General features: G+C 38.8%; 1 protein-coding gene across 1 annotated transcript in view; it reads right to left on the bottom strand.

Moving 5' to 3' along the window:
* HIF1A (hypoxia inducible factor 1 subunit alpha) overlaps nt 1-17,838 on the bottom strand; it is a 133,282-nt gene that overhangs the window by 81,879 nt on the left and 33,565 nt on the right. The window contains exon 5 of the mRNA XM_033951175.1: nt 6,955-7,067. Within this exon, the coding sequence (XP_033807066.1) occupies nt 6,955-7,067 (113 nt within the window). The remainder of the gene's footprint in view (nt 1-6,954; nt 7,068-17,838) is intronic.

The raw sequence follows: 17,838 nt of genomic DNA, 5'->3' as shown, positions 1-17,838 counted from the left end.
CCAACAACAACTACCATGACTTTGGAGTAGGTTCTCAGAACTGTGGCCAGACCAAAGAGAAGGGTCCAAAACTATTCTTGGTCAATATTCAAACGCAAGAAATGCTTCTGCTCAGACCAGACTGCAATGTGAAAACAGGCCTCCAAGTGATCTAGCAAGGTCAGAAATTCCCATGCATGACCACTATGATCAACCTTAAGGTCTTCTTCCAAAAGCACAGGACACAGAGCAACACAATAACCATCTTGAGATTCAGAATGGGCCATAAAGAGCCTCTCTTCTTGGGCAAGTTTCAAGTTTAAGTTTATTGTATATTTGATTAATCGCTTACTCAAATTTCTAAGCGATGAATATATCTTTCAAATTACAAATAATACAGGGGATAGTAAAAACAAATAGACACTAGGCAAACATAACAAATTAATGACTAACAATATAAACAGTAAAAACAAATAGACACTAGACAAACATAACAAATTAATGACTGACTAACAATATAAACAGTAAAAACAAAGGGAAAGAATGGGTAAAGAAATACAAAATTGTTAATAGAAAAGAAGACAATTATGGTTAAAAAAACAAAAGGGGGAGAATAAACAGTAGCCTTGAAAGAGGTTATAGAGATAAACTGGAACTCCTAAGTATCAAAAGCATCTTTAAAAAGAAAGCTTTTTAGTTTGCTTTTAAATTTATCTAAGTTGTTTTCTTCTCTGGGCACTATAAGGTAGATGAAATACTAGACCTTGCCTAACTCCTGGCTTGGAGTGGGCTCCACCACTCTTAGCTAACACAAATGCTGAATCATTGACTTGACTGCCTGAGCCTTGTGGGAAGAACTTCAGTGAGACACTATAAAAAGCAAAAAACAGCATACCCCTGCTGTACTGTCTTATATACTCACTGATCTGAGGTGATAAGGGCCCATGCTATGTGGAACAGAGATGATACTACTCCTGAACCTCCATGGAGAAGGTCCACACCTTCTCACTAGGCCTCTTTATGATGGTAAGAACATAAGAAGCGCCATCTCTGGAACAAACTCTAGGTCCATCAAGTCCGGCGATCCGCACACGCGGAGGCCCCGCCAGGTGTACCCTGGCATAGTTTTGGTCCCCATATCGCTCCAAGCTTCTCGTAAAGAGAAGTGCATCTAGCCTACCCATGTCACTTCATGCCACTCACAAGGAGATGTACATCTAACTTACCCTTAAATCCTAGAATGGTGGATTCCGCAATTACCTCTTCTGGGAGAGCATTCCAGGTGTCCACCACTCGTTGCGTGAAGCAGAACTTCCTGATATTTGTCTTGAACTTGTCCCCCCTTAGCTTCAGCCCATGTCCTCTTGTCCGTGCCACATTGGACATTGTAAATAACGTTTTTTCCTGCTCTATTTTGTCGATTCCTTTCAGTATTTTGAATGTCTCGATCATATCCCCTCGTAGTCTCCTTTTCTCAAGGGAGAACAACACCAGTCTCTGAAGTCTTTCCTCGTAATCCAGGTTCTCCATACCTTTTACCAGCTTTGTTGCTCGTCTCTGCACCCTCTCTAGCAGTATGATATCCTTCTTTAGGTATGGAGACCAATGCTGGACGCAGTATTCCAAGTGTGGTCTGACCATCGGTAGAGAATGTGAGGTGAGCTCCCTGAATTCTTTGCCTCTCAAAAGAGAAAGAGAAAGGTTATGGGATTTGATATGGAAAAATTATGTTCTTACCTGTTAATTTTCTTTCCCTTAGACGCAGCAGATGAATCCAGAGACCAATGGGATAGCTCACATCTACCAGCAGGCGGAGATAGAGAAACTGATTAACAGGTGGTCCTATTGGCTGGCACTCCTCCTGTTTATTCAGTATAGCTCCTTGCCCAAGCATCCGTAACCATCAATAGGCATAGCATGTAAAAAACTTATTTCCCATCACAAATCTCAAAATGTAATAATACAGAAAACAACCTGCCATAATAACAAACTGCGAAAGTTGCAAAAGAAAAAACCGAGAGACAATATCCAGAAAGGGTGGGGCTCTGGATTCATCTGCTGCGTCTAAGGGAAAGAAAATTAACAGGTAAGAACATAATTTTTCCTTCCCTAGCAACAGCAGCAGATGAATCCAGAGACTAATGGGATGTAGCAAAGCAATCCTCAATCTGGGTGGGAAGCAAACGCCGCCTCCGCAACAACCGAAGCACAAAACGCCCCTACCGCATGCGCCCCCACATCCAAGCAGAAATGTGGAGAGAAAGCACTCTCGGAAGACCAATTAGCCGCGAGACAAATCTCCTCCAAGGAAAAAACCTCTGGGCTGAGCCCAAGAAGTAGCCATCGCTCCAGCGGAATGGTCATGAAGTTCTTTCGCCAACCGCTTCCCTGCCAGCAAGCAAGCATAAAGAATGTCCTCCTGGACCCATTGAGCGATGGAGGCTTCGGACGCCACCAAACGTTTGAGGCGTCCCTTGAAGAATACAAAAAGGAGATATAAACAACTAAAAGTCGTTAGAAACCGAGCTCACAGAGAACGCTACGTACATATCAAAAAATACAGTGAATAAAAGCACTGCTCCCCATTTCTCCTCCCAGGAAGAAGGAAGGAAAAGCGAGGTAACTGGCTCCTGGTTAAAAGGAGCTGTACAGCCCTTCCTGTCTGTTCGGGGGGGCCCGTCTAGCATGTGCCATGAGAAAATGGTGACAGGAGAAACCAGCATGATAAGCATGGAAATCAGAAGTCCAGGCCCACTCAGAAATAGAGAAAGAGAGTCCTGGCCGCAGGAAGATGCGCAGTGTCATTATGCCCATAGAGACAGCCTGAACTTGGAAACTGTTTGTACTACCTTTAGGCATATATATCCTGTGCCACTACTAGACACATGCAGCTCAGCACAGAGGCCCAAATAAGGACAGTTACCAACAGACAAAGGCTCAATCTGCAGGGACCCCAAGAGAGACAATGAGATACCTGGTGAAATACAGGGCACTATCTTACTGCTGATCTCACTGTGCCGTGAGTTGTCGTATGTCGCCCCAGTCCGGAGACAAACCGAGACTGGGTGACCTAGCACAGGTCAGAGTCTCTCTGGTAAACCCCTTGAGTGCTAACCCCAGAGTCCGATTAAACAAGCAGCTTCCTTCAAGGGAGTACAGCAGGAACACAGACCTAGACATATAAAGCTGCCCAAGCTTGTCCCAAAGCTGGTGAAACACATACAACTTGTCTGAACCGGAAAGGAGAGAAGCCTCGGCATACCCTGACCAAAGTCAGCTGGAAATAAACTACCGGAACGCTGCAGCTCTCTCGCCATCGCCGGAGACCCAAGCGCACGCCTGATTCTGACACGTGGCCGCTGCATCAATGCTCCTAGAAACATAGTCGGATTCAAGCCCCGCAAAATTTACCCTGCCGCGGCTTGCATAGAAATAAAATCAGACACAGGGAATAACCAGAAGAACAGCCCACAGCGCCGTAAAAAAGTCCCATCTCATGCTGCTATAAACTGGCACCTGCACAATCAGCTGCACATGGTCGTGACAAACACCGATGAAAGAGAGCCTCAGAATAAAGAGGACTACTATTGCTGCACTGAAACTCAACAATGAGAACAAGTGTGAGCATGAAATTGCACCGCTACTGCCGCACTGTAACCAACAAGGAAACCAAGCGCGTGCATGCAAAGGGTGGGAAGTCCTGGCTCCCTCCACCGATTTCTAGTCATAAAACTTAGCCTCAATAAAATATCCATGCCTTAAACGTACGTTGACTGAACCCACATTACTAAGACTCCCAAACAGAACCTGAAGTTCAAACAACTGTAAAAGCCAGACATTCTCACAGGCTTGTTGTTAGGGCCGGTTGAAGCCAGTCAAATCTGGTTGATCAGCAGTAACCAGGCAGAATGGAGGAACTTTTTATTTTTTATTTTTTTTTTTACAGAAAAGGGAAAGAAGAAAAATATTGAGACCCAGTTAGACCCTCTATCACTGGAGGGGTGAGGCAGGGACAAGGGGGGGCCCAAGTGTAACCTCTAAAGCCGGCACCGTTCAGCCGGACACCCCTGTCTCACTGAAGAGAAAATCTCAACAGGAGAAATAGCACTGCCAGCTCACTGAAGAGAAACCTCAACAGGAGAAACAGAATGGTAGTCTCACTGAAGAGAAACCTCAACAGGAGAAACAGAATGGCAGTCTCACTGAAGAGAAACCTCAACAGGAGAAAATAAAGTTCCAGCCACAGCCAGAATTCAGGAGCTAGTTGAATAGCGACCTTTTCCTGCTGGGAGATAGAGATTACTGAATAAACAGGAGGAGTGCCAGCCAATAGGACCACCTGTTAATCAGTTTCTCTATCTCCGCCTGCTGGTAGATGTGAGCTATCCCATTGGTCTCTGGATTCATCTGCTGCTGTTGCTAGGGAAACAGTACTGCCTTTCTGTGGTTGCAATCAAGTGGTTTACATATTATATACAGATATTTATTTTGTACCTGGGGCAATAGAGGGTTAAGTAAACTTCCCAGAGTCATAAGGAGCTGCAATGGGAATCAAACCCAGTTCCCCAGGTTCTCAGGCTGCTGCACTAACCACTAGGCTACTCTGCCACACCTTTGAACTTGAGAAATTGAAGCTCTTCAGAAAGCTAACTTGTTCTGCCAATATCTAGCCAAGTCCTTGTTCCAGTTTCTGAGACCCAAGACCGCAGCCTAGCCTATCCTTGGGAAGATATTGAGGCCCAACCTACCTAAGAACATAAGAACAAATGAGTTGCCTCCGCTGAGGCAGACCATAGGTCCATCTTGCCCAGCGGTCTGCACCCATGGCGGCCCATCGGCCTATTGTCTGAAACAGCGGTCCCTGTCTAATTGTATAACTTACCTCTACCTCTATTCTTATCTGTACCCTTCTATCCCTTTGTCCTCTTAAGATCTTCACTGAACAAATGCCCTCTAAAGGGGAACTTGATCAATTGAGAGTTGCAAGCCAAATTCACTACATACTGCCACAGCCACTGCCTCAAAAGAGACCACAGAGCAGGCACTGATTTACACAAGATCATAGAGGACATCAGCCAAAAAGGCCACCCACTAATCTAGACATTCCACCCTATGGAGGCAGACAACTGCTAAATTCATTTCAAGAGCACTCTGGCAATATATCCAACACAGATAATAGCCCAAGTCTATAAGTCAGTGAGCTAAAGACCTACTTAAGATAATTCCATTTTATGGCCATGGGCGTCCTTGAGGAATGAACTGCCCTCCACTACTAAAGAGCCTTCTATGATAACCACCATCACCAAGGCATCCACCCTAGTGAGATGACAAAAATTATCCTTATTCCCTTCCTCAAGAGGATCAAGTCTCTGGGTGCGTCTAAAGACTCCATCTTTGAGAGAGATGGCAAAGTGGAAAGGCTTTGGAAGACTTCTGCAGGCATTTCAGGATGGGGTCCCCAGCCATATGCTGTACCCTGACAGGGCAGAGATCTGAAATGCTATGAAGACCAGATCAGATAAGCAAACTCCTTCCTGCATAATTGCCTTGCCACAGAACTCCTCTTCCTCCTCAAGACAGCTCTGCTTCCTGAGGATGACCTTCATATAAGAGGGAGCCTTTCTTCATGCCCCTCATCTGTACCTAGCAATTCCCCTCGGTTGTAGACAAGGCTGAGATTAGTGTACGACCAGAGTGAGTCCTTGCTAGGCATTCTAATCTATTTAGGCTGGACTTCATAGTAGAGTCTTGGGTCCTTTGAGGAACCCTTCTTCCAAGGTTGATTTAAAACAGATGAGGGACTGCACCAGCTGGGGCCCCAGGTCTCCAGAGGGCCCTCAAAGAGGGAGCCCCCTGACTCCCTGCTCCATGAGATGGAGGAGCATGCTCACAGACCTCAACCCTCCCACCAGCAACTGAATTTCAGTTAGCCATCTTTGCCTTTGGTGGTCTGATGCCATTTCCAATAAAATTGGATCAAGAAATGCAGGAAGCTGCTGAATGACCTATCTCTAACATTAGCACTACGGATATGCCCAACAAAACCCCCTAAAGTCTCAACTGTGGCATCTCCATCAAAAACAGGTCATATTGAACCAGCAGTGCTGCTAATGCACTGGTTCTGACATGAACCACTACAACTGCTTCCTGGCATCTGTGCTGAAATGTATGCCGACAGTCTGGCTCCCTGCAGCTGAAATCAATTAAAAATGACTCAACGCTCTACAGGCCTGCTCTCCATTTCTGCCTGCCTGCTCACATAGCACAAAAAGCCTAATTAGAAGATTTCCTAAGAGATACAAGCTTGCTTTTTAAAATTAAACTTTATGGCAGACATAAACATAGGAAAATGAATAAACCAGCAAACCTATCCAGTCCCTGAAGAGGAAGCAATGGGCACCTACTTTGGTGGTGATGGTGGGGCAGTCTCATAGACTTAAGTCTGTGGGCTAGAGCATGGAGCTCCGTATGAATGGATCATCAAAGCTTGATGTCCAAAACTGCAGGCCATGGGATGCACTATCTGCTGGAGACAGAGAAATACTGAAGTGTTTCAGCCTGCATCACTTCCAAAATAGGTGGCGTCACTGGGACAGTTCAAATTCTCAGCCTCTTATCTGCTGGTAGCGGAGAATGGCAATATAACCTGTTAGTCGAGACTTGAGAATGGGAATGGCATACTTTGTTTAGTCACACTTTCTGATACTGAATATTCTTTAGGGGAAATAAATTAAATGTACATAGAAATAAAAAAATATTACTGTAAGTAAAAAAGCACTCTTGGTTTAGTAAAGTACCCACTGAGGTATCACATTGAGCAAACCAGATGAATTAAGACCATATTTAAAATGTATTCTCTACTTTTCAACTCAGCTGCTCTAAACATTACAATATGCCTGAAATAAAAGTGGAAATCTAATGGAAGTGAAAAAGTGAGGAAGAGGGTCGCTGCTCTTTGCACATCAAACTTGTTACCTTCCATGTTGCTGACTTAATGTTCACAGTCCGCCCCCTGCTAGTCAGTGTGCACTTCATCCTGAGGAAAAAGTTCCTCTCTGTGTTTGGCTCTTTTCCTTTCTTCACAGATCCTAACAGAAGAAAAATCAGAGAAAGCTGTTGAGCCAATAGGTGTTCAGATCATTTCTAAGTTAGTGAGATCTCACTAGACCAGGGGTCCCCAAAGTCTCTCCTTGAGGGCTGAATCCAGTCGGGTTTTCAGGATTTCCCCAATGAATATGCATGAGATCTATGTGCATGCACCGCTTTCAATGCATATTCATTGGGGAAATCCTGAAAACCCGACTGGATTCGGCCCTCAAGGAGGGACTTTGGGGAGCCTTGCACTAGACAATGATGCCAGGCAGCTAAGACTTCTCCTGTTTCTCATTATTGTAAGTTAGAATTTTTTTAAATTTTAACAGTCAAATAAGTTATATTCTTTCAATGATTATGTAGCGCAAATCTTAAAGAACACAGAATACAAAATAGGCACATAATTTATTGTCACAGAGCAGGGCTGTGGAGTAGTGGGTACCATAAACTGAGGAGTTGGAGTCGAAGGATTTATCTACAGACTCCACAGCCCTGCCACAGTGTAAGATTGCCAATCAACAGGCAGTACAGGTACAAGATATTTTATCCAAAATCCTTGAGACCAGGCATATTTCGTTTTTTTAAATTTTTCAGTTTGCAGAACAGAAATGTTTTAATCAGAAAAAGAGAGAGAGAGAGAGAGAGAGAGAGACCATAAGACCATAAAATTGCCAAACTTTATTTTATTTCAAATTAAGGCAAACATTTAACACTTCAAGCACTTCATACACAAACTTGCTTACACTGGCTGATATGTCCCTGCCTCAAATTTTCATGTAGGACAGATATAAGATATAAAACAAAATAAAAATACAGTGGTACCTTGGTTTACGAGCATAATTCGTTCCAGAAGCATGCTTGAAATCCAAAGCACTCGTATATCAAAGCAAATTTCCCCATAGAACATAATGGAAACTCAAACAATTTGTTCCCCAACCCAAAAGGTTTGACTGTACAAATTTTTTCCACACTGCAATGAACAAAGCTCCGATACCTGCTACAAGCCATCCTTGCCAGCATCTCACCATCTTGGTGTCCGACTCTGAGCTGCGATCTTTCCTACAAAACATGCACGTAAGATGTGCAGGATGCCCGACACAGCTATATATTTTCCTTCTTCCTTCACTTCCTCCTCCTCCGCCCCTCTCCTCTAGTCCACTTCCGAAACTGGTCTACTGACCATCGCCATCTTCTCTCAGATAGACAGTAGTGCAGCATGTAGGCGCACATGCTACTGCCTCAATGCCCAATCCAGAAGGATGAAAGCCAAGTCCGTAAACTCTCAGATAGTGTGGACTGCTTTGTTTGAGACAAGTGCTGTCCCGCTAAACGATCATGTAAGCGTGTGTTACATATAAACACGCATGTCGATGAGTAGGGAAACAGAGCACTTATTGACGTTGTGCATGCTTACACAACGTGCGCATATGCACTCATTTATTGGGACGGTGCTCGTCTTGCGAGTTAAAATTTGCTGGAGTGCTTTGCTTGTCTTGCAAAACACTTGCAAACCGCGTTACTCGCAAAACTGAGGTTTGATCATATAGGAATGAAACATAGAAACATGGCTGTTGCTGTTGTTCAGATCTCACTATGTCTGGGTAGGTAGAACCAATGTTTCAGCCATCTTACTGTGGCTTTCTTCAGGGTATGCTGAAGAAAGTTACAGCATGATGTTGAAACATCAGTTTTACCTACCCAGATGTGGCGAGACCCGGACAGCAGCAACAACCATGTTTCTATGTTTCATTCCTATATAATCAAACCTCAGTTTGCAAGTAATGCTCCATAGTGATTTTTTCCTGCTTCCAAGCTTCAGGATTACGTTTAAATTCATTGAGAAGATATTGAGAAGACAGCATTTTTCAGATAAATGACTTTATTGAAAATATTGAAATTGAGAATTGAAATGGACTGTGATTTTTTGAAAGTGTTTGTGAAATTGCGTCTTCAATCTTTTGGGAGTTTTTTGACTAAGGATGTGTCTGCTGGTCTCAAATCATATTTGAAACCAGCTTGTCTATGTGGGTTGCTGTTTTGATAGCCCCTATTGGACACTGAGGTCTTTTCTCCCTTTTAGTTAAGATAAAATACGTCATCCTAAACACTTTGAGGGTGTGTTTCTTTGTGGATATTGGTTTTTAATATTTTACATAATTTTGGAACTTGTGTAAATCACATTGGATTTGGACTATGCGAGGTAATCAAAGAAACTAAATAAACTTGAAACTCAAAGAGCTCAGAACGGGTTATAGCAGTTAACAGATTACCATTTGTCATAATTACAGTACAAGTTTACAATACAAGTTTTTATCCCAACATGACACATACTAGGGAGTCTAATGCTAATTACAGGTTACAATTTGCCATAGTTATCCTTACAATGCAAGTTTATACAAGTTTTAGTCTAATTTGACACATGCTAGGGATCTAATACCAATATACAGTACATAATATACAGTTTACAGGTTAAATTTGCATAGTTACAGTGCAAGATGTTTCAATACAAGAGTTAAACAAAGAGGTATGTTTTTATTGCTTTCCTAAAGTTGACAAGTCCTTCAAGGGATCTGATCTGCAGGGGTAGTTGGTATGAAGTGGAAGGAGGAACATCATTTGGCGGCTTGCAGTTGAAGGGCACGACTAGGGGGTGTTTTGAAGCTTATTTCATCCTGGGAGCGGAGGGGCCTGTTCGGCACGTAAAGAGGAAGTCTGGTCGTCATGTAGCCTTGTGCCATTCATGCAAGGATTTGAACACTAGCATTAGGCCCTTGAAGACACAACATTTGACTACAGGCAGCCAGTGAGCCAATGATAAGAGCCTGTGAGACAGGATTGTGAGCACAAAGGATTTTTAGAAGTCCGATTGCAGCGTTTTGTATATGCTGGAGACATATTATGTTCTTCACCATGAGACCATTGAATCGTGGGTTGCAGTAATCCATGCAGGAGAGTACTAAGGCATAGAGTAGTTGGGTGAAGTCAGACTCAGAAAAGTAGTTCCTTATTTTTTTGGATTTGTCGCGGGTAGTAAAATGAGGAAGATGTACTTGAGAGATATAGTTGGAAAGCAATAGGTTGCAGTCAAGGAGTATTCCTAGGCTACACACTTGATCTTTTTTTTTTTTTTCCCATTATTTTTTATTTTCAAATTTTACATAAAGTGTACAACATATTAAAATACAATTGATAAATACACAATATCACTTTTATATCTAATACATCATGTTCTAAATATATTTTCTCCCTCTCCCTCCCCCCTCCCTTCTATTAATTTTCAATCATACATTGCATATTATATATCATATTATATCATATTATGTAAAAATTATTTTCATTACCTCCCCTCTATGTGTGTCACTCAAAAATTATTAAAAAGAAGAAAAGAAGAAGAAAAATTCTATTGTTTATTCATTGCAATATTTTATCAATGGCCCCCATATTTTTATAAATTTAGTATATGTCCCTCTTTGTATTGCTATTGCTCTTTCCATTTTGTATATATGACAAATTGTATTCCACCAAAATGTATAATTTAGGTTTTTATAATTCTTCCAGTTGTTAGTTATATGTTGAATGGCAACTACTGTCATAATTAATAAAAGCTTGTTATTTTCTGGTGTAATTTGACTTTTTTTCCTCATCATCATTCCAAATAATATTGTATCATATGATATTGATATATGATTTTCCATCAATTTATTAATTTGTGGCCAAATTGAATTCCAAAAACTTTTAATGTAGGGACAATGATACAATAAGTGATCTAATGTCCCTGGTTCTAGATTACAGTGCCAGCATCTATTAGACTTAGAACTGTCTAATTTTTGTAAACGTGTAGGGGTCCAAAAAGCTCTATGTAATAAAAAGAACCAAGTTTGTCTCATAGACGCTGACACTGTACATCTCATTCTCCAAGACCAAATTAGTGGCCATTGAGATGCATTAATTTGATGCTTAATCTCAATGCTCCAAATATCTCTTAGACCATTTTTTGGTTTTTTATTCAAATATCCAGATATTAATTTATACCACAATGCGGCTTGATGTCCTAGGAAGTCTGCTTGAAAGCATAAGAACTTTAAACTATATTGATTATTCAATGTTTTCCATTCAGGGAACCCAACCTGAATGGCCTGCTTCAATTGCAACCATTTAAAATTTTGTGTTTTACTAAGACCAAGTCTATGTTGCAATTGTGGAAAATCCAGCAATTTACCTTCTGAAATAACATCATCTAGAGATCTAATGCCTGCAATAATCCAGTTCTTCCAAAGGATTTGAGCTCCGCCAATTTTGATCTTGGAGTTTATCCATAAAGATTGATTAGTTGATTTGTTTATTGGGATAGGTGTTAATTTACTAATAAACCTCAACGTTTTCCAAGTATCCATTAATATTTTATTTTCTCTGTATCTTCTAGGTATATTAATACTTGGCAGATGAACTAAATTTAGAGGAAACATAAGGCGCCATTCCAAATATAACCAATCTGGTGAATTATCTATAAGTTCTGGGAGGATCCAATACATACCCTGACGTAGAATATAGGCTTGATGGTACCTATAGAAATTTGGAAAATTTACCCCTCCCTCCTTAATTGATTTTTGCAAAGTTACTAAAGCTATTCTAGGTGTTTTACCAAGCCAAAGAAATTTTGTTAATATGCTATTAAGTTTTTTATAAAAGGACCCCTGAAAATAAATAGGTATCATACTCATTTGGTAGCAAACTACAGGTAACATCATCATTTTAATAGTTTGAACTCTTCCCCACCAAGAAATATGTAAGGGGTTCCATTGCTCACATAACTCCGTAACTTTTTTTAATACTTGTTTTTCATTCTCTTTTACAGTATCTTCAATTGTATTTTTAACTTGAATGCCAAGATATTTAAATCCTTCTTCTTTCCATATGAATGGAAAAGTGTCAAATAATCCTTTTACACATTGAATATTTAAAGGTATAATTTCAGATTTATTCCAATTAATTTTATAACCTGAAAATTTGCCAAATTTATCAATTAATTCCAATAAAGAAGATAAGGTAGACTCTGGATTTCTCAAATAAAGTAAAATATCATCAGCATAAGCTGAAATTTTATATTCCATATCTGAATATGGAATACCCTGTATCTCCCCCGTTTGTTGTATTGCTAACAATAAGGGTTCCAATACTACATCAAATAACAAAGGAGATAAAGGACAACCTTGTCTAACTCCCCTCTGCAATTGAAAACCATCAGATATCATATTATTAATATTTAATCTTGCAATTGGGAAGCTATACAATGTTTTTACCATTTGTATAAATCCAGAACCTATACCAAACCATTCTAAAGCCTGATACATAAAATTCCATTCTACCCTATCAAATGCTTTTTCAGCATCCAATGAAACTGTAAAAACCGGTTCATCCATTTTTTTTTATAAATTTAACATGTGAAACAATAATCTAGAGTTATTAGAGGAATGTCTTTTAGCAACGAAACCCGTTTGATGCATGTCTATAATATGTGGGAGAGCTTTGGCTAATCTCAAAGCCAAAATTTTCGCCAAAAGTTTATTATCCACATTTATCAAAGATATAGGCCTGTAGTTTGAAACCAAAGTAGGATCTTTATTTGGCTTAGGCAAAACAATTACTATTGATTCAGCCATAGTACCTTTAATATCACCTTTTATAAGTTGTGTCTGATATAAATTTAGTAAAAATGGGGAAAGGACATTTTGAAATGTTTTATAAAATTCTACTGTATATCCATCACCACCTGGAGCGGATCCAACTCTAAGAGATCTCAATGCTGTTTCTAATTCTTTTAATGATATAGGTTCATCTAAACTCCATTTTATATGATCAGGAACCTTAGGTCCATTAATTAAACCTAAAAATTTTTTACCATCTTTTTGTCTATCAAAATAAGGCTCGGAAGAATACAGGTCCTTATAAAATTTTAGAAATTGTTTTAAAATTATATTTGTTTGATTTGTTATTATATCATTATCATCTTTTATTCCAATTATATTAGTTCTTCTTTTTTTTGCTTTAAGATAGTTTGCCAATAATCTTCCCGCCCTATTAGAATTTCCATAATACATTGTTTGCTTGGAGAACAAATCTTTTCTTATCATTTTTGAAGTTAATTCATTATATTTACCTTTTGCTTTCAAAAGATCTTGCAAAACTTCATATTCCCATTTACTTACCAATTTAGCTTCTAATATTTTTATTTCTTTTTCTAATTCTATATATTGTATTTTAATCTGTTTCCTAACAAAAGCTGAATATGATATAATATTACCCCTCATAGTTGCTTTAAATGCATCCCATACATTCTCAATAGATGTATCCTCCACTAAATTTATTTGAAAGAAATTGTTAATTTGTGTTTTAAAATTTTCTAAAAATTTGTCATCCACAAGCAATGCATTATCAAATCTCCAAAGAGGTCTACCATTCTCTAATTGATCTAATTGTAATTCTATCCATACTCCCGCATGATCCGAAATAATAATAGGATCTATGGAAGCTTTAATCACCTGTTGCACTTTATTTGTTGAAACAAAAATATAATCTATTCTTGAAAATGATTTATGAACCTGTGAACAAAATGAAAATTCCTGATCATTAAAATGAAGAATACGCCATATATCTTTCAAATCACATGATTGAACCAAATTATCTAAACCTAAAGATTTTATACTTTTACCTGGTTTTTTATCCAATAATGGATCCATTACAGCATTAAAATCTCCAGCCACCACTAAATTAGAAGCAGCCAGTGGTAACAACATATTCTGTAACTTTTTAAAAAATTCTGATTGATTCGAATTAGGGGCATATATATTAAACAACGTCAGGGCATTATTTCCCATACCTACATCAATATGTATCCATCTTCCATGTGGATCTGAATTTATTACCTTAATCTTGGCCATACATTTTTTATTTATAAGAATTGCTACCCCTGCTTTTTTACCCTCTGCTGGAGCAAAAAAACATTCTTTTACCCACCCACCCGTTAGTTTCTGTGATTCCTTTATATTAAGATGGGTCTCCTGCAGACAGTAAATATCCGCATTTTGCTTTTTTAAAAATGCTAATACTTTTTTCCTTTTGATAACATGATTCAGGCCATTGACATTAATAGAGTATATCTTAAAAGTCATTATATATTCTAATACTTATAATTATAATCTTCTTCCCCTCTTCTTTCATATTTAAAATCCAAAAAATATTCTCTATGACACACATATTTACCCCTAAAGTATCCAATCCCTTATTAATCTTTTCTTTAATCATTCTAATAAATCCCATCTTTTTCCCTCCCTTTCCCACCCAATATAATGACTGCTTAAGGACACGCATTGGAACAGCAATCCGAACATTCCCCTTCCCTCTAGGCAACTAATATTTAATCACCATTCCCTTCTATCTATCTATATTTATCTTTACTATTTTTAATCATTTTTTGTTCTTAACATTTCATTAATGTATCTTTGTTCTTTCATCAATTTTTAATTTATATTTTCCTAGTATTATAATTTACATCATAAATTTATATCTTAAACATATATTTAATATGGTATTGATATTTTTTCTATATCTAATATTTATTTCTCTTTATGTTTTTATTGTCTTTTCTTTAGTTCATGTTTTCCTTTCTTCAGTATTTCAATGTCTCATATTTATATAAATTTTCACAATGTCATCAAAACCAATCTTATTGTTTTATGTTAAAATGTCATAGGTTCTGATTTTGAAAGAAAGGCTTTTAGTTTCTCTGGATCTTCAAAATACCAAGATTTATCTCCAGACGATACTCTCATTTTTGCCGGATAATATAATCCGTATTTATATCCCTTTTCTTTTAGTTGAGGTCTCATGTCTAATAGTCTCTTTCTTTTATTCGCTGTGTTTTTTGCAAAATCCGGCAAAAACCATATTCTGGATCCTTTGTAGTTTAGATTTTTGTCTTTTTTGGCAGCATTTAATATTTCTAATGCTTTTTGGTATCTAAGCATTTTGAATATTAGCGGTCTTGGCCTGCCTTTATTTTCTACAGTTTTTACTGGGATCCTATGCGCTCTTTCTATTTCTAGTGGTTGTTTTAAGTCCAGTTGTAAAATTTTTGGAATTAAATTTTCTAAAAATTGTATAGCATTTTTCCCTTCTAAATTTTCTTGTATTCCAAAAAGTTTAATATTTTTCCTTCTTCCTCGATTTTCATAGTCTTCCAGTTGATCTTTCAATTTATTTAGTTCCAGACTATCATTTTTGCATCTGTTTGTTTCACCTTCTATGACCTCCATTTTGTTTTCTAAGATAGTTGTTCTTTTGTTATTTACTTCCATTTGTCTATGGATATTTAATATTTCTTCCTTCATTTCAGCCATATTGGTCACATTTTCCTTAAGTATTTGTTTAATTTGTCTCAATTCTTCCATAACTTCTTCTTTACTCAATGTGTCAGGTACTTCAGCAGGAAGTGGGATCTTACTTGGTGTAGTTTGATCCTGCTTCTGTCTTTTTGCTGACATACCAGCTTCATTTTTATTTTGTCTGGTACTTGCCATGCTGTTGTTTTCCTTTTTCGTGGATTTTATTTTCTTCACAGTTGTTAGGAATCACAAAATCTCTTTCAGTCAAAATTCTTAGTAATCTGTCTTTGATATCTTATTACACCAGCTATAGAACTGCATTGAAACTTTTCCTCCGTTAGTCAATTCAAATTTTTATCAGCCTGTCTTCACTGCCTCTCCTTATCAGCACAGAGAAAAGCTGGCAAAAGAAGCAATTACCTTCCCCTCAGCCCTTTTTTTTAATCCATTTCTTCTAGTATGTCTACAAGTTTCAATAGCTCACCGCTCCAGTTCTGAGAAAGCCGTGATCTTTTGTCAGTTCAAATTTTCAACAATCTTTTTTCACCTCTGTGTCACTTCAAAAAAAAAAAAACCGGCTAAAATTAATCTCTCTGTCTCTTTCCAGCGGTACATTCAGATTGTCTCCGTTGATAGATTCCTCCAGTTATCTGTCCGATGTCGCGTCGATCCAACGCTGAAAAAAAAATGGCAATCTCACCCTTGGTTCTCCTCTTTCAGGATCTCCCTGACTTTTCACCCCTTGGGCTCCGACTTGGCGCTGGCAGGAGAAGGCTGTATCAAACTGTCACAATTCCAAAATCAACCGTCAGTAGCCTCACAATAAGATCGGCTTCCTTCTCAACTGTTAATCAGTTTTAGCACAGAGAAATAACAACACTCTTTAGTTTTCAAGCTTCTTTTTCAATATCTTACCCAGGCTTGGCAGTTTATAATATCAGGCTGATGTCTTTTACGCTGAGTTTATTTCAAATATGCTTCGTCGCTCCAGCTATTATCATCCTGTCATGAAAAAACCCGGCATAAGGAGAAACAGACCTTTTCTCTTTACTTTCCTCCTTCAGACTTTATTTGATTCTCAGGCAGTATATTTTCAACAATCTTTAAACTTATATCTTTCAACTTCGCTTCGTTCCAGCACTGAGGAAAAAAACGGCGCTCTGAATTCTCAGCTCTCACTCTCTCAGGCTTCACATCAACTCTAGTATAAGCGGGTAACATCAAACTTTCACAAGTTCAGCTTCGCTAGTAATAATAATTATTTTTTTGATGAAGGGATTAAATTTTTCTATCTTTTGTTGCCCAGATGAAGAGGAGCTTCGCGATCACACGTCCATTCGTGTTCGCGTTAAGCCACGCCCCCCCACACACACACTTGATCTTTTGCAGTTATGGTAGTCAAGATCCAGTGCAGAAAGGGACAGGCATGGTTGCAGTGTTCTTTGCAGATCCAAAGGAGCTCCATCTTGGAGGCGTTTAGTTGTAACTTGCTGACGGACATCCAAGTTTTTGATTTCTGAGACGCAGTTTTAGGAGTTTCATGATCTAGGAACCACTGGTTTCACCCAGGGGTAGGTACAGTTGGATGTCATCTGCGAAGGAGTGAATCCGTATTTGATATTTGTGGGCTATTTCTAGGACAGGTCTAATGTAGAGACTGAATAGTAGAGCCCCCTGCAGAACATCGTATTTGATCGATTTCGATTTTGATAGTGCATAAACGAGCAGAATGCTTTGAGATCCGTTATTCAGAAAGGAGGTGAACCATCATAGTGCAGTGTCTTGGATTCCAATTTCAGAGAGCCATTCAATGAGAAGAGGATGGTCAATAATGTCAAATGCCGTGCTGAGATCCAGCATCACCAGGAGGACATCATTATCCTTATCCATGAGTTTCCAGGAGTCTATGTTGAGAAGGATGATTTCAGTACTGTGGAATTTCCTGAATCCCGATTGGAAGGCTGATAGGGTTCCTTGCTTGTCAATGAAAGAGTGCAATCACTAGGTTGATATTTGAGTGTGTAGCATTTTTTGTCAGTTGATTCAAATAAGAGACCATAGACTAATTCATACCGGTGAGTAGTCTATTGTTTTACTGAATGTTTTGTAAGGTTCTTAGGATTTTTTTGTTTTGTTTTTGTGATTTTTATTTTTGGCAAAAACGCTGCACATTAAGGAGAAGAAAGAAGGGGAAAGGGTGAAAAGCAGGACACTATGGGGAAGGAAACATAGAAACATAAACATAGAAGATGACGGCAGAAAAGGGCTACAGCCCATCAAGTCTGCCCACTCTGCTTACCCACCCCCTGTCTATACCCTAATGACCCAATTTTCTTATCTTGACCCTCGTAGGGATCCCACATGGGTATCCCATTTATTCTTAAAG

This window comes from Geotrypetes seraphini, chromosome 7 (genome assembly GCF_902459505.1).
Source record: "Geotrypetes seraphini chromosome 7, aGeoSer1.1, whole genome shotgun sequence".
Taxonomy (NCBI): domain Eukaryota; kingdom Metazoa; phylum Chordata; class Amphibia; order Gymnophiona; family Dermophiidae; genus Geotrypetes; species Geotrypetes seraphini.
Note: the sequence above shows the minus strand (reverse complement) of the source record. Positions and strands in the feature narration are given on the sequence as shown.